At 41.3% G+C, this 24046-nt stretch overlaps 1 protein-coding gene across 1 annotated transcript; it reads right to left on the reverse strand.

Annotated features, from left to right (window-relative positions):
- Positions 1–22778: 22778 nt before the first annotated feature.
- On the reverse strand, positions 22779–23729 carry LOC134222801 (uncharacterized). Its single transcript, XM_062701953.1, has 2 exons — positions 23633–23729; positions 22779–23574 (listed from the first exon to the last, which is right to left on the reverse strand). The coding sequence occupies exons 1-2, from the start codon at positions 23687–23689 to the stop codon at positions 22858–22860; spliced, it is 774 nt and encodes a 257-aa protein (XP_062557937.1). The 5' UTR covers positions 23690–23729; the 3' UTR covers positions 22779–22857.
- Between the last annotated feature and the right edge of the window lie 317 nt (positions 23730–24046).

Consider the following 24046-nt stretch of genomic DNA (forward strand, 5'->3'; position numbering starts at 1 on the left):
GATATCCTATCCCAAGATAATCGTGGAAATGCAGAGGTATACTCGGTCTCTAGTAGCAACGAGAGTCGGACTAACAATCCTTTCATTTCTATATGACCGTAAGGACGTAGCCGGCGCCGTTATTGACTTTAAATATTTGAGATCCCGAAACATGTGCATTGAGAATAGGTAGCTAATCTCAAGCCCTATTCATCGTGTTCTCTGTACAATTTCGCAAGTTCAGTCAATCACGGAGTAGCAACTACAAATTGTGCGGTCATAATGCTCATGCTCATGCTCCAACAGGCATTTATAGAGGATCGCGTTTCTATGGAACAAAATGACGCTTAATACAGACGCAAGATTCAACAAACACTAAATAACTTCCTTCGCAATCTCGCGATGCGAAGAAAGAACACACAACGCGTTTCGTTGGCTTGTACAAATTCTCATTCAGTAAAAAAAAGTGTGTACATAAATATGTAGGGTTGGGGATGGTATTCTCTGAAAAGGCTCAAAAACCAATGAAAGAAACATTATTTTGCAAAAACTCTTTTGTAAATGATGTACCTGCCGGAAAAACCAACCCTAACATGTGTGGTAGAAATACGCGATCCTCATGATAAACAACTGAGTTAAATTGATTTCAATATAACCTAAGTTATATTGATTATAAATAAGACACATTGTGACAATTTTATACCCTGACTTTGAATTCTAAGCGTTGTTCCTTGAAATTTTTTAAGTGATTTTTTTTTACGAATTTTTTTTTTACGCGGATTTACGCGAATTTCAAAAATAAAAAAAACAAAAATTTTATGGCCAAAATCAAATGTTGAAAAAATTGAATGGCTTGCAATAAAAGAATCGAATGTTACCAAAATCGAATGGGGTCTGCACTAGTGATATAGCAATTCAGGTTCAAATTCCTTAAAAGTCGTAGAGTCGTAAAGTAAATATTTTGGGGATATTTTACTAGTAAGATTAAACTTAGACATGAATGAACTGAAAGAAGAAAACAAAAATATTGGAATTGAAAGTTAGATATACTAAGATGGCATGAAGTACACAGAAATTAAAGAGCAAAAACATACATAATGACGAACATCACAGGTGTTAAAAGATCAACCTTGTTCCCCAGATGTGATTAGAACTTTTCGTGTAATAATTTAATATACTCCTGCCAACTACCTGGGAAGTAAAACCCTACAGTCACTCTGAATACAGTAGCCAATTGCAATTACCTGCATGTAATTCGTAGTGATTCTACATTCTTCACCCTGGGCGGACGTGCGATTCCACATCGGGAAGCCCCGTTTGCTTGTTGCTTGGTTGCTTCCTCTTGGCTACTGGAAAAGGGTCCGGATCCCTTCTCAGCAACGAGAGATGATTTGCTGCATGTGCAGAAAATTATAGCTTCCGCCCTCCGCCCCCTCAGGCTCAGTGTTGCAGTGACGAATTGCACACCATGTGAACCGGTGCCCATGCGGATGCTGTTTTGCGAAGGGACAAGCAAGCGGGAGAATGGAAATTATACGCTTGGGTGCCTTCGAAGGAACCGAAGCAACGATTATTATTGGAGAGCAACGGGTTCCGACTGGGCTTTGCGATATAAGTAATACCCTCCGATGACGGATGATGATGGCGCCGATCGAACCCTGATTGATTCCTATGACGAGCGACGACGTAGATTGGCTGGAATGGAGCGACTAATTGAGGTCAAAATGGACGGCTAATGAATAGGTTCGGCGTTCGAGAGCCGAAAGCGATCGATTTCTGCGAAAAATGGCGGAAATTGGCGTGTCGGAGCGAACGGTAGCTCGATCGAGTCACGAAAACTTGATTGGTTTGAATGCAATCGTCTAATCCTTCCAAGAATAGAACTTCAAGGAAAGCTTCCCATCGCCGAGCCATAATTCCTAATTGATTGAGATCAATTAATAAAACTTGTTCAATGCGAGTTTCATGGTTTTTCAAATGGGGACATAAATCGGCCGCGCCATAAAAGGTGACCGATTGCGACGGTCGAACCATTCAAGTCGGTAAGACGGTAATTAAATCCAGATCTTCTGCGCCGCGTCTACCTGAATGAGCGGATTCAACAACTTCATTGAAAGTCGGGTTCGGCGACGAATAAAAGTTACAGTCGAGGGTGAAGTCCACCCATTGAATGATGCACGCTTGTTTGTGCCTAAAAGCCGGGTACGCGTTGGCTGTTTGATTGAGCTGCTGTTTTTGTATGAGCGGAAACCGAATGAGTAGGAAAAAGGTGACGATGAACAAGACCTGATATTAATTGCAATCAATATGTCACCGCGCGATGTGACATCAATCTCGCTTGTTCCATCATCGTGCGTTGGTGGATGAAGCTGTGGTGCGGTGCGTGATGGCACGTTAAAGGGGAACCACCGCGCACCGGCAGCAGTAATGGTTAGTGGGAAGCTTATCGCGCTCACGTTTTGGGAATTCTTCGTTGATTTCTGGAGGGTAAAGTAATTTTTCACGGTATGGAAGGAACATGACAAATAAATCAGGTAAAAGTAAGATGATGTAGCTTATTAGTCTCCCAGTTATCCATCATGCATTTGAGATGAATAGCTGTTTGATCAGCTATCCAGAGCTTTTATATGAATCGCGCTGATTCACAGCCCAGTCTTCTACATTTTTCTATCATGAGCAATCTCGTTCAGAGTTGTATTTGACATCTGCGTTTCATTTGACATATTTAGAGCAAACCCGTCCTTCCCTATTATAAGGAAACGCGTGTTTTGGAAGAGGTAGTCAGCTACTCTTTAGCCTTATTCAGGGGGATGGCATGGATAACTAATGTACAAAGTAGCAAGAAATTTGTTTTGAAATAGCGAGAGTGAATGTTAGTCATTTAGTGTGTAACTATAAAAAAATGTACAAGCCTCAGAGCTGTCTATCTTCTTCTTCTTCTTCACTGGGACATTGCCGCCTCGCAGCTTATTGTTCAAAGCACACCCAACCGTCGGTTGTTAAATTTTCTAACAATTCTGTATAAGAATCTACCAAAACCTGTATAAGAACTGGGCATATGCGAAATTGGTAGATCCTTATAGCAATAGTTGCGGTGTTTTGTTATACGTATTCCTATAGTTGCGAATTTCAGGTTTTATATGAGATTCGTAACTATTGGAACATTACCGTTGCTATTGGGAGAAAAAAAGATCAGAAGGAATTTTAATGTTGTTTTTTTATTGTTTCGATTAATTTGTTAATTCTCTAACAATTAAAGGAAAAAACACTTAAACCTTATTGGGTGGCACTCGAGAAAGAAGCGGTTGACAAGCACAAAAAAGGGCAACGCTGGATTGTCGGCGCACAACACTGTATGGCAAAGCGATTAAAACCCCGGTTTGTCCGAACGGGCTTTCTGGGTTTCACTTCGCAGATTGATGGCGTCTGGACGTAATCGAATTGAAATCTTCAAACCCTGATTAATCCACCTAGCGGTGATGGTGCCTTTCTCAAGCAAATAAAAAAATGTATTTTGTCCATAAATTCAGAGCCCATGGTCCGATCTGGCCAATTTTCAATAGGAAACAATGGGACAAGATTCTGCGTCGTATGCATTTTGTTGCAAACAAATCGATTCAGGATAAGTGCCCGAAAAATGACCAAATTTTTTATTGATTTTTTTGTAAAAAACGTTATTTTGGCCATGACCGAGCAAATAGTCTGATCTGGCCAATTTTCAATAGGAAACAATGGGACAAGATTCTGCGTCGTATGCATTTTGTTGCAAACAAATCGATTAAGGATAAGTGCCCGAAACATGAGTGACACTTTTGCTACATTATGGTATATGGGTGCGCACAGACACACACACATACACACAGATATCACCTCAATTCGTCGAACTGAGTCCATCGGTATATACTTTTTGGAGCGATCATATAGCCTTTACGTATGCTTAGTATACGACAAAGGCAAAAACGTGTTGCATTACTTCAGGAAAAAAGAATATTCACTTTGAAGGAAGTTTACATAGCGTAACGGCCATACATATCTGGCGGCCTGGACACAAGAGAACATCTCCAGTACCATCCAGTATCAAGTACCATCTCCAGCAGAAAGCGTGGCCAGCCCGAATATTCCGTTCTACCAGCACTTACAAGTCACAATATGTTGCTTGAAAGTCGTACCGGACTACTTGTATGAAAGCCGTTCGAATTAAAACCATACAACATTTTATTCGCGAAGTCGAAGCAAAATTCTTCACACAAACAATGACAGTTCTTTATGGGTTTTTACAGTAGAGCAACAGAGAGGAGGAGATGGCGGCCATGTTTCACTCAAACTCTGACAGATAGCAATGGGATTTCCCATAGAAGGGAAGAGCAGAATTTGCTTCGACTTCGCGAATACCAAATAAAAATTGACATTATGTTTCATCATTATGTGTTTCTCAAAATCCACTTTGTAAAAAATGAGCAAGAAAAATAATTAATTTTCTTATACCGAGAAAACGGGATTAGAATTTGGATGATTTGTGCAGTTGGTAAGATTATAGTCACTGGAGAAACGAAGTGCAAACGCGGCGCAAGTGAGCTGGCCAGGCTGAAAAGTGCAATCTGTACTGATAAATGATGACAAGACAATGATGACGATATATCAAATTTTTGAATTTAGGAATTTAGTATTCAAAATTTATTTAGGGATTTATATCGATTTATTCATCGGCTTCATCGGTTAGTCCCTCTCAAAGTATGAGGGATAATCGATAAACGGAAGTAATAATTTGAAAATCAACAGATTGAAACCCGTATGAAGCGACAGAATGCCAAAAAAGAAACGCATAGAGTCATCTATTGAATAACACACAATCACAAGCGTATATCTTCTTGCCTAACATCCTGGTTGTGGGTGGCTTGATTGTTGGTATGGAAACCACCATGCCAAGACAGGCCTGCTAAGCCGATGAACAAATTAATCGTCATGATCACGATCGCGAAACCTGTTTCAAATTAGGAATTTGGGAATCTTGGAATCTAGGAATTCAAGATTCTCGGTATTTGGGAAATTAGTAATTTAGGAGTTCAGGAGTTTAGGAACACAGGATTTTGGAAACTTGGTACATAATATTGAAATCCCTAAATTTAGTAATTTAAGAATTTTGGAATTAAGGGATTTGACAATTTAGGAATTTCATTCCGTGCCGATAGTTCGAACGAGCCAGACGTGTGTGCTGTGTCTCATCGCGGATTGTGTTCGGTAGTGCGAGTTGTATTGTGTGGTGCTATTCCTACCTACGGATCCAAGGCGATCGCTGTCGGCGAGTGAAGTAGCTGCTTCTGGCGACGCCAGTGAAGCAGGCTATTGTTACTGCTGCTACCTACAGCAGCAGGCGCAGATAAGTGGAAGAGATTGCTTTATTGTTCACCCGTCCCAGAGCGGAACTAATAGACACAAATTGAATTAGTTTTTTTTCTTGATATTTTTTTTTTTCTAATAAGCTATTAGTTGTAAGTTAGCATAAGCAATAATTATCCTTCCACCTTGCGAGGTGAGAATGGAGGCAGAGACAGTAGGAGGCAATGGGCCTCCAAAAGATAGTACTCGCACACGATTGTACCATGCGGCTTCGCCTGGGCCTTGGGTTGTTTACTTTCGGCAGAAAGTGAAGAGCCTAGATTTTCTGGGCATAAAACGAGATTTGACGCGTCGTTTTACGAAGCTTGAATTCAGCCAAATCAACAGGAACAAACTACGCATCACCGCACCTACATACCAGGTGGCGAATGAAATTGCTGGCGACAGGGCGTACAATGTTGAATATTTAGTTTATGTGCCCTCGCGGGAGGTCGAGATAGAAGGCGTAATCAACGCAGCGAGTTTGACTTGCAAGGATGTGCTTGCAGGAAAGGTCGCCTAAAGAACGCCCTGCAATCTACCGTGGATATTCTGGACTGCAAGGAATTGCATTCAGCAGCCACGGTAGATGGCAAAAAGGTTTATTCCAAGTCAGGCTCGCTTCGGGTGACATTCGCCGGTTTGATGCTTCCAAAGTTTGTCGATATAGAAAATATGTTGTTTCCGGTGCGTCTTTTTGTGCCAAGGGTATTTAATTGTACCAACTGCAAACAACTTGGTCACACTGCCGAGTTTTAGGACAACAAACCACGTTGTGGCAAATGTTCTGAAAGGCATCGGAGGAGTCCTGCCAGCAACAGGCAGCAAAATGTGCTTATTGTGGTTTGAATCCTCCCCATGGTTTGCAGGAATGCCCGGTGTACAAAAAGCGCACCCAAAAAGTGAAGCGCTCGTTGGTACAGCGCTCCAAGCAGTCGTATGCGGAAATGGTTAGGTCGCAAGACACATCCGCCACAGCCACTGCATCGACTGCTATTTCAGCCACCGTTCGTGTAAGTGATTATTATGATTCCATATCAATTGACGAATTGGACTCTGACGCAGCCGACATGGATGATTCTGCGGAGGTACACGTGCCAGAAAAGAGGAAGCAACCGTCTTCCCCGGGATCGCGCCGTAAGAGAACAAAAGTCATCCATAAAAGCTTGCCAAAATCTGAAGGTAATGGGAGTTTATTTTAAATCCTGAAGCAATCTGTCCCTACTGCTTCTTTTGATCCTAGTTGCAGTAAGACATTCCCGCCATTGCCTAAATCCGATGTTTCGAAGAAACATCCGGCTAGGAGAATCAACGAAAGAAAAAACAAATTCGCACTTCTAGAAAAAGTATTCCGTCCAAGCGAGGATTGATCTCCTTTAAGGATCTTGTGGACCGTTTTTTGAACTTGTTCAATATTCCGAATTCATTGAGGCCAATCATTGACCTCTTTATTCCAACAGTTGAAAGTTATCTGAAGCAATTGACTGTTTCATGGCCCCTTCTTGCAGAAATTATATCTTTCGATGGTGTTGGCGATGGTTGTTTTTCAATATTAGAATTTGAATTAGTGTCATATGAATTATTGTTATTTGAATTTAGAACCCTATTACTGACAACATAAAATTGCACTCAAAATGTATCTCAATACTTCTATGAGCCAAGCGACACTCGAGAGAGTCGATCTAGATTTTATATTTTGTTCTTATCTCCGATTTATCTGATCGGTATCATGCCGTACTCACACAATATGAGCAGAAATGGATGTAGGTAGGATAGAGCGGAGATAGGTTTTGGCTCGTCAGTCAGTTTTCGTTATCGTTCGAATAAACCTCGATACGAGGAGGTGCGCTAAAGTATATTCAGTGTATTTATTGAATCGCGAATCAAAGAACTGATACCGAAATCGTCCCCGTTGTGCTAAAACTTCATCCCGTCGTTGTTGGTCTGCGCACGCGGTATTCTGGTGCTGTTGGTGTGATTGCTGCTGTTGCTGTTGGTCGTCGCTGTGGGCCGTGCTCGTCGAACTTTCGCCAGGTTTGGCTACAGATGGATAATACGGCCAATACCGAAGATACAATCACTGTACTGCAGTGGAACTGTCATAGTCTGAAAAATAAATTAGACGTGTTCAAGTTTTTGATTCGCAATTCCGATTGCGATATATTTGCACTCTGTGAAACATGGCTTTCTTCTGAAGATGAAATCAACTTCCACGATTTTAACATTATTCACCAAGATCGGGATGATCATTATGGTGGCGTTCTTTTGGGGATCAAAAAATGCTACTCCTTCTACAGAATTCCCATTCCGACTGTTCCCGGCTTAGAAATCGTCGCATGCCAAGTAAATGTGAAGAATAAAGATCTTTGCATAGCTTCAGTGTACATTCCTCCAAATGCCTCTATTATCCGCCAACATTTTTGGAGCGCAGTCTCCCTCCTATCATCTCCAGTATTGATATTGGGTGATATGAACGCACATGGTATTGGATGGGGCGAAACGTATGACGATTATAGAGCGCCTATTTTCTATGATTTGTGTGACGATTTCAATTTGAATATTTTGAACACTGGTGAAGTAACTCGAATAGGACCAAATGGTCAACAAAGCCGTATTGATCTGTCTTTATGTTCAAATTCACTATCATTAGATTGCACGTGGAAGGTAATTCAAGATCCCCATGGTAGTGATCATATGCCGATAGTTACCACAATTAAAAGTAGCTATCAACAATCTGAGCCAGTTAATGTTCCTTTCGACCTCACGAAAAACATTGACTGGCCAAAATTTGTATCGGCGGTAAAAATTGGTATTGAATCAAATGATGTTCTTCCACCGCTGGATGAATATCGATTCCTTACCGAATTAATTAAAAAAAGCGCACTAGAAGCTCAGAAACGACGCGTTCCAAGTACATCTGTCATAAGAAGACCAGCCACTCCTGGATGGGATGATGAATGTACTATGTTGTATTCTAAGAAATCTGATGCCTTCAAGGCCTTCCGTAAACACGGAAGGTCCGAGCTTTTCGAAAAGTATTTGAGGCTTGAAAGAAAGCTCAAAAATCTTCTCAAGGCTAAAAAACGTAGCTACTGGCGACGTTTTGTCGAGGGACTATCACGAGAAACCTCAATGACAACACTTTGGAAAACGGCCCGCAACATGCGGAACCGCACTTCCACCAACGAGAGTGAAGAATACTCCAATCGATGGATATTCAACTTCGCAAAAAGGTCTGTCCAGATTCCGTACCAGCAGAACCGCTATTTCGAGAATCAGTCACTGACCCCGGTTCTTTGGGTGGACCATTCTCAATGCTGGAACTTTCTATGTCTCTTCTTTCATCGAATAAATCTGCTCCGGGATGCGATAACATCAAATTCAATCTTCTTAAAACCTCCCAGATATCGCAAAAGACGATTACTTGACCTGTACAACTGTTTCATGGAGTACAACATTGTGCCACCTGAATGGCGACAGGTCAAAGTAATAGCTATTCAAAAGCCTGGGAAACCAGCGTCTAATCACAATTCATACCGACCGATTGCCATGCTATCATGCATGAGAAAATTATTGGAGAAAATGAACCTTTCAAGAGTCGACCATTGGGTCGAAGAAAATGCATTGCTTTCAAATACTCAGTTTGGATTTAGAAAAGGGAAAGGAACAAACGATTGTCTAGCGTTGCTTTCTTCAGATATACAACTGGCCTTTGCGCACAAGGAGCAATTGGCTTCAGTATTCTTGGACATTAAGGGCGCTTTTGATTCAGTTTCCATAGAAGTACTGTCAGGCAATCTGCACAGTAGTGGATTACCCGTTATTTTGAATAATTTCTTGTACAATTTGTTGTCAGAAAAACAAATGAACCTCACACTCGGCACTCTGACAACTTCCAGAAATAGCTACATGGGTCTCCCCCAAGGTTCGTGTTTAAGTCCCTTGGTTTATAATTTCTATGTTAAAGATAGGGGAACAGACGGCTTTGGCAGGTTTTGTTCTATTATTGGCAGAGGGGTTTTTATCGAACGAATTTTATGAAATTTGGCCACAATATTCTTTGATATGCAAAGAATGTTTGGGCCAAATTTGAGCATAATCAGTCATAAAAAAACCCCTGCCAATAATAGAACAAAACCTGCCAAAGCCGTCATTACCCCTATTGACAACTATTTGGAAGGACAATGCACGCTCAGACAACTTGCAGATGATGCCGTGGTCTCTCTAAGAGGTCCATGTGCAGCTGTCTTGCAAGGACCATTGCAAAGTACCTTAGATAATCTGACTGTTTGGGCCAGACATTTAGGGATCGAGTTTTCACCGCAAAAACTCAATTGGTTGTGTTTACTAAGAAGCGGTATCCTGCTCAACTGAAACTCAAGCTGTTGAATGATGACATCAACCAATCTTTTATCTTCTAAATACCTTGGGGTCGTGTTTGATTCCAAATGCACCTGGAAACTCCACGTTGAGTATTTGATACAAAAATGCCGGAAAAGGATCCATTTTCTACGTTCTATCTCCGGAACCTGGTGGGGTGCTCACCCGGAAGACCTCATCAAACTCTATAGAACGACTATTCTCTCTGTTTTAGAGTACGGCTCTTTCTGCTTCCTCTCAGCAGCTGATTGCCATCTGATCAAATTGGAACGAATTCAATATCGTTGTTTGCGTATTGCCCTTGGCTGCATGCATTCAACGCATAACATGAGCCTGGAGGTGCTTGCTGGAGTCACTCCTTTAAAGCACCGTTACTGGGAGCTCTCACTTAGAATACTCATCAAATGTGGAACAAGTAACACACTTGTTCTAGATAACTTCGATAATATGCTTGAACTAACTTGTCGTTCAAGATTCCTGAGAGTTTATCTCAACTACATATCGTCAGATCTTTGTCTTCCGTGTTATAATCCCCTCGAGTTCACTTCACCAACGACAGTTCCTCAATTGTATACGATCTGTCCATGAAACATGCTATTCAAGGAATACCAGATCATCTTCGACAAATATCTATTCCCTCACTTTTTCTGAAAATATGAACATGTCATTTGCAACAACAGATATTTCACTGATGGTTCTCGCATCAACGGATCCACTGGCTTCGGTGTTTTCAATGTAACTTCATCCACCTTCCAAAAACTTCAGGAACCGTGTTCGGTTTATGTTGCTGAGCTGGCAGCAATTAACTTCGCTTTGGGGATAATTTCCAATCAGCCCGTAGACCATTATTTCATCTTCTCGGATAGTCTTAGTTCTATCGAGGCACTCCGGTCGATGAAACCTGATAAGCACGCATCTTACTTTCTTTCAAACATAAGAGAGCAGATGCGTGTTTTGGTCGAAAGATCATTCAAGATTACCTTTGTTTGGGTCCCATCTCACTGCTCAATCTACGGCAATGAGAAGGCAGACTCGCTGGCAAAGGTGGGCGCACAGGAAGGTGAGGTTTATGATAGACAATTCTCGAGCAACGAGTTTTTCCCATTAGTCCGTCAGAGTACTCTTCAAAGTTGGCAAAGGAATTGGACACACAATGAACTTGGACGGTGGCTATTTTCCATAGTTCCAAAAGTTTCTGGGCGAGCGTGGTTCAGAGGTGAGGACTTAAGTCGAGGCTTCATTCGCGTGATGTCGAGACTTATGTCCAATCACTATTCACTAAACGCACATCTGTACAGAATAAACCTTGTCGATAGCAACTTATGTAGGTGCGGAGCCGATTATGATGACATCGATCACGTAGTTTGGTCCTGCTCGGAAAATGACGCCTCCAGAGAGCAATTATTGGATACCCTTGTGGCCCGAGGTAAACAACCCTTCAGGGAAGTTCGAGGTGTTTTGGGAGATCGTGATGTTGTCTATATGCAGGCCATTTATAGTTTTCTTTGTGCTTCTGACATCAAAATTTAATATTTTGTTTTTTTTTCTTCTTTCTTCAAAGTTTTTTTGTTTAGTCTCTTAGCCTTTTGTTCCGTAGAGCTCCATAGCTCTTGCCATCCGGAAGATGCTCCCAGTCGAACCATTCCTCGAGCATGACGACACGCCACATCGTCACTGACGCCAAATGCCCGGATGAGAAGCTGAAATTTCCTTATCCCAAATCCTAAGCCCCGTCCATCCTTAAACTTTGTAAACTAACCTCGAATCACCACGAGTACGCTGGCTCCTTCCTCTCTTATTAACTGTATAATAAAATGATATTGATTGTATATATCACAAGAACCATGGCTCCGTAAAGTGTTATACACGCCTGAGCCTACCAAATAAACGAACTTGAAAAAAAATTTAGGAATTTAGGAACTTTGGACTTTACAATTTTAGGAATTTAGAGATTTGGGAATTTTGCCATTTATGAGATAAGGGTTAGGAATTTACAAATTTAGAAATAGTTCAGCAATTTCAGAATCTATGAATTTTGGAACATAGGAATTTGGAAAATTATTTATATAAGAATTCAGGAATTCGGGAGTTTATGAGTTGAGGAATTTAGGAATTAGGGAATACCTCCTAGTGCTCTTCCAGAAAGTCTTGATGAAGCTCGTTTAGGAATTCAACCTGAAGTCTTCTAGAAACCCATAGTAGAGTTCCTCCAGGATTCGTTTAAGGAGAATCCTACAGGAATAACTACTGCAGTTCTTCCATGAATTCCTCCTGATGTTCCTCAAGAAACTATACCAAACTATCTTAGAGAGTTTCTCCAGAAACTCCTTCTGCAGTTCCTCCAAGAATATCTCCTGAAACTCCGCCAGAAAATCTATTAATTCTTCCAAAAAAATCTCCTGGAGTTAGGAATTCCCATAGAAATTCCTCATGGAGTTCCTACACAATTCCACTCTGAATCCACAAATGTATCATGAAATTCCTTCAAAAATTCCTTCTTGAATTCCACCAGAAATGTATCACAGAGCTCCTACAATAACTCCACTCGGTTAGAAATGAGCCAGCCGTGGGCTGAAAATCTCTTCAATAAAAATAAAAGATAAACTCCACCCAGAGATTTTTGAGAGTTCCTTCAGAAAATCTGGAACAGCCGAATGACCCTTTCAGCCGAATGACCCTTTCGGCCAAACGACCCTTTCGGCCAACCCTAGCAGCACGCGTGTTCCACATGGATTACGACAACTCGTATGTGACCAGATTTAGTCACTATGTATAAGGTTGCTGCAACCATTTTTTATTGACATGTGCTGCTCGGGAAATTACCCTTTCGGCCAAACGATCCTTTCGGTTAAATGACTTTCGGCCTAATGGTTTGTTTGATCTAGTGGCATTCGGCCAAATGGCTTTTGGTCGAATGGGTTTCGGTCAAACGACCCTTGACCCCCGTATGGTTCGGTCCGTAAAGTGTGCTTTAGCTGCGTTGTCTGTTCAGCGTAAGCCTCACGTAGAAACTTTGGTTGTATTGCTGGTCGAAACAGAATCTGTGGTGAACTCGAGACCATTGACCTACATGTCCCACGAGACTGAAGAACACGAATCGCTGACGCTAAGTGTTGCCTCTTGTTAAGCACTGGCGGAGTGAATCAATCTTCATCCGAACTGATCAACACTAGACCAACATTTGAATAGGGCGCCAACATTTAGTCCTTCTGATTCTTCGTCTACATATAAAGCTATATATGTGGACAAACAATCAGAAGGATCAAAATTTTGGCTGTTACTCCCTTTTCAAATGTTGGTCTAGAACGATAAGCTGTCATTGCTTTTCAACTGGTTCCTATACCAGCGGCTCATGGATCACTTCTGGACTCGCTGGATAAGGGAATATTATCTTCCCATCATTACCAAGCGGACCAAATTCTTCGCAGACACCAAACAGACTGAGGCCGGCGATTTAGTGATGTTCGTTGATGACCTATCTCGAAATGGGTGAATTAGAGGTCGAATTCTGTTAGTGTTCCCTGGTCGGAATGACATCTACATGCATTCTACGGCGTCCAGTAGCGAAATTGGCCATCCTGGAAATGGCTGTACTGCTCGAGAGGACACCGAGCAATACGTGTCAAGGAATGTTCAGGACGGTACCCTATGGCCCTATGGGGCCAGAAGTACCAACTGATGAGTGTCGACAATCGTCGCCGCAGATGTCACCTGTCGCCACAATTACTAAGGGTTTGGATAATTAAACCGAAATTAAACTTAAAAGTGACATTTCAATAATTATCGAATAACCCTGCACACATAGCAGATTTTATTTGACTTTTGACAGGTATCGAATCATTTTTCATCGATGTCTTATTGTAATTGCTGGGAAGCACCAGTCATTTTTATGACCTAGTGATTTTTTAATTTCCAGACTGTCACTTTTAGGTTTAATTCTCCAAATGAAACAGACCATAACTAGACCAACATTTGAAAAGGGCGTAACAGCCAAAATTTATTCCTTCTGATTCTTTGTCTACATATATAGCTGTATATGTAGACGAGGAATCAGAAGGAATAAATTTTGGCTGTTACGCCCTTTTCAAATGTTGGTCTAGATAAGCAGACCAACATTTGTTGGCTGTTCGACCACATTGAGAGTTGAGGTTAAGTCAATGTCAACTTCTCTCCCCGAACAGCCAAGATAGCTGTGTCGGCAGCCAGTTATCTGGCTAAGAATAACACTACGGATTGCCTGTTCTAATGGTAGAAGTCCACCACACAGGTGACCCCTAATTCTTGGTGTGATGCGGCTTTATGTTTACCGTGCCTACGAATGAATGGTTAGGGGTGTCTAAAAAGAACCAAACCGCTAACTGAGCCTGTGAATCACCAGGGCACCCTTCACAGTATTGAGCCCTTACTGCGCTAACCGGAGCTATGGCGTAGTTGACTTTTTGCTTCTCCGAAATAATCGCCTACTCTTATTCAATCTCAACTTGAGGTTAAATAAGGGTGGGATTATGAACATGTTTTTATTTAGTTTTTCAACAAATTGTCACCTATATGGATTCGCTTTATGCGTTATACACATTGTACTCTGTGTTTCGTCTTTGACTTTCTTGATAAGATACCATTTTGGTTTCATCGTTGCTGTTCATATTAATGCTGAAGTTGTGGAGTGCATTATCTTAATTTGCAATGGCTTCAGTTAAGATAGCTCAAATCAATCTTCAGCATAAAAGAACAGCAACGATTAATCTTTGTAGACTTATGCAAAATGGCAAATCCCAAGTGGCTTTGGTGCAAGAACCCTATTTTCGCAAGGGTAGCTTCTACCTAGGTAACCTAGTGAACCCGGTTTTTGCTGCTTTCAGTAAAGAAATGGCAAACTCTCGATCAATGCCGCGTGCATGTGTGCTTGTAAACAATGCTATTATTGCTACACTTATCTCTGAATTAACAACCAGAGATGTATGTGCTGTCACAATTGATGCAACTGGCGTCAGAAAATACGTTTATTGTTCGGTTTATTTACCACATGATGAACCATCCCCTACGGATGCTTTCAAACGAGTTGTCATATATTGCACTTCAAAAGGCCTCCCGCTAATTGTCGGCAGTGATGCTAATGCTCATCACATCATCTGGGGTAGCTCGGATATCAATCTGAGAGGCTCCAGCTTGATGGAATACTTAAGTAGTACCGAACTTAGTTTACTTAACATAGGCAATCGCCCAACCTTTATGGTATCTAATAGAGCAGAAGTGTTAGACATAACCCTTTGCTCCAATAGAATCAGTCACGAGTTGACGAATTGGCATGTGTCAGATGAGGAATCGATATCTGACCTTCGCTACATCTACTTTGATCATTTGAATGTTACTTCGCAGACCTTGCGTTTTAGAAATCCTCGTTCAACAAACTGGGATCTTTTCACAGAGTTGCTCTCTACCAAATTTCATGGATATCTACCTTCTATAGAAACTCCTACCGACTTGGATGATGCAGTTGATACTACAACGTTGCACATCGTGGAAGCTTTCGAAGAAGCTTGCCCTTTACGTTCTGTAAAAACCTCAAGAGGAACCCCTTGGTGGAATTCCGATTTGGCTAAGCTAAGGAAACAGTGCAGAAGGAGTTGGAACAGACGCCATTCAGCAGGGACGGATTCTTTCAAGTTGGCTCGCAAAGCTTACAAGAAGGCTTCACGATCTGCTGAACGATCCGGGTGGAAAAACCTATGTGCAAATGCTTCCAATTTGAGTGAAGCCACTCGATTGAATCAAATTCTTGCGAGATCCAAGGATTTCCAAGTTGGCGAAATTCGCAAGCCAAATGGCGACTACACTTCTTCTGATGAAGAATCGTTAGAGCACTTATTTGATACGCACTTCCCTGGATGTGTCGATTAGAGATGGACGGGTTCCGGGTTTTCAAACCCGAAACCCGACCCGAACCCGAACCCGACGGGTACGGGTCGGGTTCGGGTTTGGAAAATTAGAACAATGTCGGGTTCGGGTCGGGTACGGGTTTGTGAGATGATAAAATGTCGGGTCTGGGTCGGGTACGAGCTTGAGAAATAAAGTATTGAATATTTTTTTATTCGTTTCTGCTAAATTCAAGGCTTGTTCGTTGTTTGGACCTATGCTCTTTTGGGTGTAAATAGAAATATAAAATATCCAGTTTGAGTTTTCTGTCAAAAAAATAGTTCGGGTTCAGCTCGGGTTTAAGACTGCAAAAATTGTCGGGTACGGGTCGGGTTTGATAAGAGTTTTCATTTCGGGTTCGGGTCGGGTCCGGGTTTGAAAGCAATTTCTAAATCGGGTTCGGGACGGGTTCGGGTTTACAAAATGTGAAACCCGACTATCTCTAGTGTCGATATAACATCTTCGAATGATCCTGATGTCTTTTCATGTAGCTATGGGTCTTGGGCTCAAGCACGTAGAATCTTAACTACTGAATCGATTCAATGGGCACTTAACAGTTTTGCTCCCTACAAATCTCCAGGGAAGGATGGGATTTATCCCGTTCTACTTCAGAGAGGTTTTGAGCATATCAAACATGTTTTGAAAAAGCTTTTTGTATGCAGTTTTGCTACTGGGTATATTCCCATATCCTGGCGGGATGTCACTGTAAAGTTTATCCCAAAAGGAGGACGTGCTTCGTATGAAGAAGCAAAGAGTTTTAGACCCATCAGTCTGACCTCATTTCTTCTGAAATGCTTAGAACGTATTATCGATCATCACATTCGTGATGACTGTTTGGCAAACATGCCTCTTCATTAGGGTGGCTCAAAAAACACTTTTTCAAATTTTTTGATGGGCCGCCCTCTTATTCGGTTCTATTTGTTGCCCTGATGCTCTGGACAAAATTTCAGCCAAATCGGTCAACGTTTGGGCGGTGCTAAACTCGTTGGAAGTTTATATGGAAAAATGTATGCAGAAACATCCAAAAACAGTGATTTGCAGTTGGACGGCACAATTTACGATCAAGAACAATGATACTCATTCAGTTCTTGTAGAATTAAATACAGAATGTTATGCTGAAAACCGCGAGAAGATTCGAGTTTATTAGGCAAATATATTAGCATTTTACTGGAGTGTTGTAGGGGTGAATTTATTTCTTTTCAAAGGTAAAAGAAACGAAATTTGCTCAAACCCCACTTCAGAGAAATGCTAATAACTAAGCCGGGAAAACGCTAATCTTCTCGCGGTTTTCTGCATAACATTCTGTATTAAATTCTTCAAGATCTGAAAGAGAATCATAGTTCTTCTTCGTAAGTTGTGCCGTCCAACTGCAATTTACAGTTTTTGGATGTTTCTGCATACATTTTTGCATACGAACTTCCAACAAGTTTAGCACCGCCCAAACGTCGACGGATTTGGCTGAAATTTTGTCCAGAGCATCAGGGCATCAAATAGAACCGAATAAGAGGGCGGCCCATCAAAAAAATTGACAAAAGTTTTTTCCATACTAATTTGAGCCACCCTACTCTTCATGTTAATCAACATGCTTACCAATCTGGAAAGTCCACCGTGACTCTTCTACACAAGGTTGTGTACGATATCGAGAAAGCATTCGCTCAAAAGTAATCGTGCTTGGGTGCTTTCTTAGATATTGAAGGTGCTTTCGACAACGTGTCTTTCGATGCAATATTGGAAGCCGCACGTTGTAATGGGCTACCTAATATTATTACTAAATGGATTCACCAGATGCTTAAAAACCGACATCTCTACTCTACATTACGTCAAGCAGCGATTAGAAAATTAAGTGTCTGCGGATGCTCTCAAGGGGGAGTATTATCTCCACTTTTGTGGAATCTCGTTGCAGATACGCTATTGAGGTTACTCAATAATGGCGATTTTTCTTGCCTATGGATTTGCCGACGACTATCTAACATTGATAGTGGGTTTGTGCATTACTACCTTATTCGACCTGATGCAAAATGCTCTTCAGGTAGTTGAAAGTTGGTGTCGCCAATATGGCCTTTCGGTCAATCCGAATAAAACATCTATTGTTCTTTTCACGGAAAAACGTAACCGTAATGGTATTCGTCCGTTACATCTTTTTGGTTCTGAAATCAATGTAACTGATCAAGTAAAGTATGTGGGTCTAATTTTGGATTCAAAGCTTTCCTGGACTCCTAACATTGAGTTCAGAATCAAAAAGGCGTGTATGGCTTTCGGCCAATGCCGACGAACCTTTGGTAAAACTTGGGGTCTTAAACCCAAATATATCAAATGGATTTACATAACAGTTGTACGACCAATTTTGGCTTATGGATGTCTTGTGTGGTGGCAAAAGGGGGAAGTGAGGACAATTCAGTCTAAATTAGGCCATCTACAAAGGATGTGCCTAATGGCAATGACTGGTGCGTTCTCTTCTACTCCCACTGCTGCTCTCGAAGTTCTCTTCGGCGTGGCTCCACTACACATACATCTCAAACAAGAAGCATTTTCTTGTACTTACCGACTATCGGCACTCGGTTTTATGGAAGAGAATCCTGTAAACCGCAGTTCTACACACACTTCGTTGTTACCGCTTATGGTTAATTGGGACAAAATTTTCCTTGCTCCAAGTGATCTCACACACGTTAGTAGTTTTCCTTATAGGACATTTTCAACACAATTCCCCTCGCGGGATGAGTGGACATCTGGCTATTTGGAGAGAAGTATGTCGGACAGCATTGTTTGTTACACTGACGGCTCCCTCCTCGAAGGTAGAGCAGGTGCAGGCGTCTATTCGCGTGAGCTGAGATTGGAACAGTCACACTCACTAGGTACACATTGCACTGTCTTTCAAGTGGAAATATTTGCTATCATGTGTGGAGTGCAATCTGCACTGCAGTAACGCATTATGGGCGGGCAAAGTAATATACTTCTGTTCAGATGGCCAAGCAGCTATTGAAGCTATCGCCTCGGTCAACTCAAAGTCGAAGTTAGTAATCACATGTCGAACTCAAATTGAGGAACTGAATTCAGTTAATACTTTACACCTTATATGGGTACCTGGTCATTCTTCCATAGACGAATTGGCTGATGAGTTAGCTCGTAATGGAGCATCGCATGACCTTAAAATAAAATAAAATATAATAATAAATAAAATTAATAAATAAATAAATAAACAAAATTGTACATCCGGGAGCCATCTCCGGTAGTAGCAAGCTATTTAGCTAATCTGTCTAAACAGAATTGCAGTGTCTTAGTCAAGGCCTTGACAGGTCACTGCCGACTGAACTATCACATGGCAAATATTCAACGCGTTGAATCATCTGTTTGTGCCGATTATGGAACTTCTTATCATTTAATATGTAACTGCCCAGTCTATGCACAATTACGCTTCCAAATATTTGGTGAACACTTACTTAGTGAAATTGACTTCAGAAACCTGAACCTTCAGCGTATTTTGTTGTTCATAATCCGTTGTGGTAAAGAGCTATAAGCTCTTGTACGCTTATGCGTTGTATGCCCTCTTCAAGGGCCCTTTTCCAAACATTCCCTTTGTTCTCCCATCCACATTCCTTTCCTTTTTGTTCACTTCCTTTTCCGTCAGGTGTGTGATGAAAAAGGCTGTGAAGGCGACGGCACAAATCTCCCAAATTGAGGTGAACGTGCTCCTGGAGCTGACGTTCTGATATGGCTCTGTGGGGCCAGAAGTACCAACTGATGAGTGTCGACAATCGTCACTGCAGATGTCACCTGTCGCCACAATTACTAAGGGTCTTTCTCATTTGGATAATTAAACTGAAATTAAACTTAAAAGTGACATTTCAATAATTATCGAATAACCCTGCACGCATAGCAGATTTTATTTGACTTTTGACAGATATCGAATCATTTTTCATCGATGTCTTAGTGTAATTGCTGGGAAGCACCAGCCATTTTTATGACCGGGTGATTTTTTAATTTCCAGACTGTCACTTTTAGGTTTAATTCTCCAAATGAAACAGATCCTAAGCAGTTATTTTGAGGGTAGTGTCATAATAATCATATTACTTTCATTAAATATGTTCAGCAATGCAACCCAAATTTTTATTTTCGCTCAAAATCACTATTTTGCTTTCTAAAATCGATCTAAACACGGTTTGGGCATTGAAAATTTTGAATTCGCGATTTTATCAATTTCACACCTTGATTTTTTAGAATTTTGTTTTTAAAATTTATCATCCAATCAAAAAATTTCTTGAATCTATTAATCTTTTTTTGATTTTTCAACATATTTAGAGTTTGAAAGTTCTTATTCAATGCTGACTTATCGCAATTTTTATTTTTTTCAGAGTTAATTTTCTATTTTCAGTGTAACGAGTTGGATAAATAATTTAGAGTGTAACAGTCACAGCTATAACTTTATTTTAAATAAGGTTAGTTGTAAAAAAATACTAAACTACAAATATTTCACTCTTTAAAGCTATACGAGCTAAAACACGGAGAAACAAAATATTTCTCAATTTTCAATATGTTTTTTATTTTTTTTTTATTTTCAAAGTTCCACAAATTAACTTTAAACCATATTTAAACATGCATTGAAGTTTATATTACTGATCAACATCAACAACTCTTTGGAATCTGATCAATTGAAAAATACAAAAAATAATCAAAATACCCCGTCTAAAGGCGGTCTTGGGCACTAAAGGGTTAATATCATAAAATTGGTGGATTGAGTGCATTGTAAAAATAATGAATTATAATTCGTGAGAACGGTATTTCATATAGTGACTCAATTGATGAATACGTGAATACAATGAGCGCATAAGATGGATCAACACTGTAACAAAAAGCTTCAATATTATATTTCTTTCCCAGGTGGAGGAACGGAGAGGACTTTTACGTACTTCACAGGTCATTTCTGCTTTATTTTAGCAGTTCAAATAATTATTAAAGCTTCCGCTTTAATAAACATTTGATTTGAATAATATTTGCTATGGAAGATTGTAGACCTGAAAGCACTAAAGGTAGTGAATGTGCGCCATGAGATACATTTCCTATACATATAAAGACACTGAAAATCAAAGACACCCCTACCAAAATGTAAGCTGATCCAACTAAAATGTAACACAAAGTTCTCAATCACCATCAGAAATTCCACGCATTCAAAATCTCATCTGAACTAAATTTACCACCCATCAGCACCGGCTAATGGGTCCGGGATTGGAATTTCACAAGACAAATTATGGTTTCACTGCTCACACTCGGGTCCTTTTATGATCGACTTTTATGACCTCCACTGCAAACATATGCCCGCACAAGATCGTAAAGCTGTTTCCGAGCAACTCAACTGCGAACCAATCTTATTAAAAACGGATTGTTTGTTTTGCTCACTCATCATCCGCGGGCCGTTGTTCGTTCGAGGGCGATCCATTCCGAGGGGTCTTTAGGCGAGCGATCTTTATTAGCCGTAATTCATCTGCCAACAACGTTGTTATGCTGCATTGTAGACGATGGCAGCCGGGCAGAGCTTTACCACAGACAACATCGCCACGACCTTTTATGGTGGTTTGGTTGGTATCGGTTGTGAAATGAAGGGTGATAAAGTTTCGCGCGTTTGCTATCCATTTCAATGGAGGTTTACAACTTTCTTGATTAGGGTTCTCTTCCAGCATTAGTAAGAACAAATTAAGTAAGTGAGAACTCTAATAGTTAAGTGAGACAGTATGCAAATGACTAATTAATTTAGTAAAGTAGCAATATAATAATTATATACGTCAGTAGTGAATGAGCAAGAATATAATTAGGAATGTTAAGTTCATGCATAATTAAATGTCACATTTATGCCAGACAGAAGTACATAAAATTATAATTCCAAAGAAGTGATTAAAGTTGGGTACCTCTGATCTCAGCCCTAGTCAACACGTGCATAAAGGAAATGACTACTTAGAAGATTATTCAAATCCGCACTCAAAGCTCGTGTCAAGATTGATTTTGAAGTGCCCCAAACTGATCTGGGCGCTGATTTTTATGGAGTCCAATCATATTCATGAAAGTGTTCTGCTGCTGCAGCTTTCAGCGCAGCAAAGCGCCATAAAGCGATCATCCCGGCGACGATGCGAAGTATTTTGCATGCGAGTTTTATTGACAGGCTCCAGCTTGTAAAAAGGCGTACTTTATTGACCCAGGAGTCCGAAATGGACCGGTGCGCAATTCCGAGGTTGATACATTGTTGTCGATGGCATTAATGACGATAATAACTACAACGACGATACAGTCCAACCTGGTGGAATGTGAAACTGCTCCGGTTCGTGCTTAGTCCTCGTCATTAGCCATCGGGTGGTGGATGCTGGGACCCGACGAGGACAAAAACTAAGAAATCGAGCTGCGTTCGTTGGATGCACGAAGCGCGTACATACTTTGCAACGGCTTATTAGCATAATTACTCGCTTCCAATTGCACCGATAATTGCGCTCTCGCTGCTGCCAATTACACATCAACGCAAGGAGCTTCCAGTGCAATTGTCCGGGGTGCCTTGGTTCGATTTGACTGGTGCTTGTCGGGTACGTGGATGGAGTTCATATCACGCATCGGTTTGGAACGCGCGCAGCTTGGGAGTCATTCTCATCATCAGTTGCATTGCAACATCGCTGGAGCGGATTGGCGGCAGGGGTTATGCGTGATCACCATGAGGGCCTGCACTGTGGTCGATGGGCTCCCGGGAGTGAGGCTCCTGGAGCTTAGGAAAGTATTCCGTGTGCAGGTCAACGGTGACAACAATCGAACGCCTCGAGTGGAGTTTTATGCGTGCAAGTATTTTTTCAACGCTTTTGCTGTGCTACTGACTGATTGGGTAGCTCACGTCGATTTATTTATGTTTTACCAGATAAAACAGGACCAAGTGATAACAGAAAGGGATGAAGATGTTCGATGTATGGATGGAATCATCAGCTTTCTGAAATTTTCTTTAAAACTTAGGGCAAAAACTAAGATTGTTTTGTAAAATAGTTTAAAGATTTTTGTGAGAGTAATTCGAGTAGTTATAAAATATTGGGTTTTGAGTGAATTGGCTCAAGTGTGTAAATCAAGCAGATTTGATTTAACATCTATGTTAATTCTTATTTCATCGTGTATCGTTTTTGAACCCATCACCTTTATTATGCACATGGAAATTAATCGCACATAGATTTAGATTTAAAATGACACACCGACCTAACACTGCACATTTCGCTCCCAATCGCAGGTGGCACGAGCTTCATCGAACGCCGTTCCCGCGGCGCAAGTGAAAATTCTCGAACGATCCATGGAGTTGCAGTGCACGTACTGACGGCAGTTGAACGGATTGCGCACTTTGTAGCCCTGTGGTTTTCCAATGCATAGGCTCAGAATGTATTCATCCATATCTACTGGAGGTAGAGCCGGAATCTGCGGCATGACCGGAACTTCCGGGATGGTTGGTGGCAAAATTGGAACCTGTGGTAGCATCGGAATTTCCGGGAAGGTCGGTGGCGCAATCGGGCTGCTCTGGCAGGTCACCATATCGCTACGTTCGCAATACCTCCGGTTGGCGTCGAATAGAGTACCGGCGGGGCACTCGAAGGCAATCACTCCGTTCGGCGAACACTGGTAGAACATGCTGCACGAGGTGGCGTGCGGCAGAAGGACGGAACCCAACTGACCGATGCAAGCCGTATTTGTGTGCTGGATAGTCGAAGGTGCTGCCTTGATGGGAGTGTACTCAGTGTCCAGCGGAAGTTTTCCCGGTCTACAGAGGACTGTAGTGGCAGGATCGCAGGCCTGGATGGCTACGTTGAAACGGGTGTGTTCTGGACAGCTGAACTGGATCGCTCGTCCGGGGCGACACATGAAAAATTCGACGCAATTCTCCGGATTGGGCACCAGGGCTCCCGATCGGTAGTTCCGGCAAATCTATGAAGAACGACAGTTTTCAGGCAAAGGTGACGCAAAAGGCAAATTAATTAATTACCAGAGAGTTGCCATGAACGGCAGCGATCACTGCGGCCAGTACGAGGAATGATTTCATTGTGATGCGGTTTCAAGAAATGATTACTTCTAAGTGCTACGGTAGGAAGAAACAGTTTTATATAGGTGCGTTTGTTATCAGTTTTTTCAGCATCGTAGTGCAGTGCTGCTCACGGAACTACATGATTTGATAAGAATCAAATTAGTATCGCTCGTTTTGTGGTCTTTCTTTTTGACAGATAGAATGACAGAGAATCATTGTACGCGCATGGTTTATTGTCAAATCATATTATACCGGAGACAACACTGAAAGCCTATGAGTTGTATAGTAATCGAAAAGCTGCCGTTAGTGATTTGAGTTGTATTCGACATCCTTCATCACCAGTTGTTTACAGATTTTATTAGATGTTCTTCAGTA

The sequence above is a fragment of the Armigeres subalbatus genome, chromosome 3, assembly GCF_024139115.2.
Source record: "Armigeres subalbatus isolate Guangzhou_Male chromosome 3, GZ_Asu_2, whole genome shotgun sequence".
In the NCBI taxonomy this organism is placed as follows: domain Eukaryota; kingdom Metazoa; phylum Arthropoda; class Insecta; order Diptera; family Culicidae; genus Armigeres; species Armigeres subalbatus.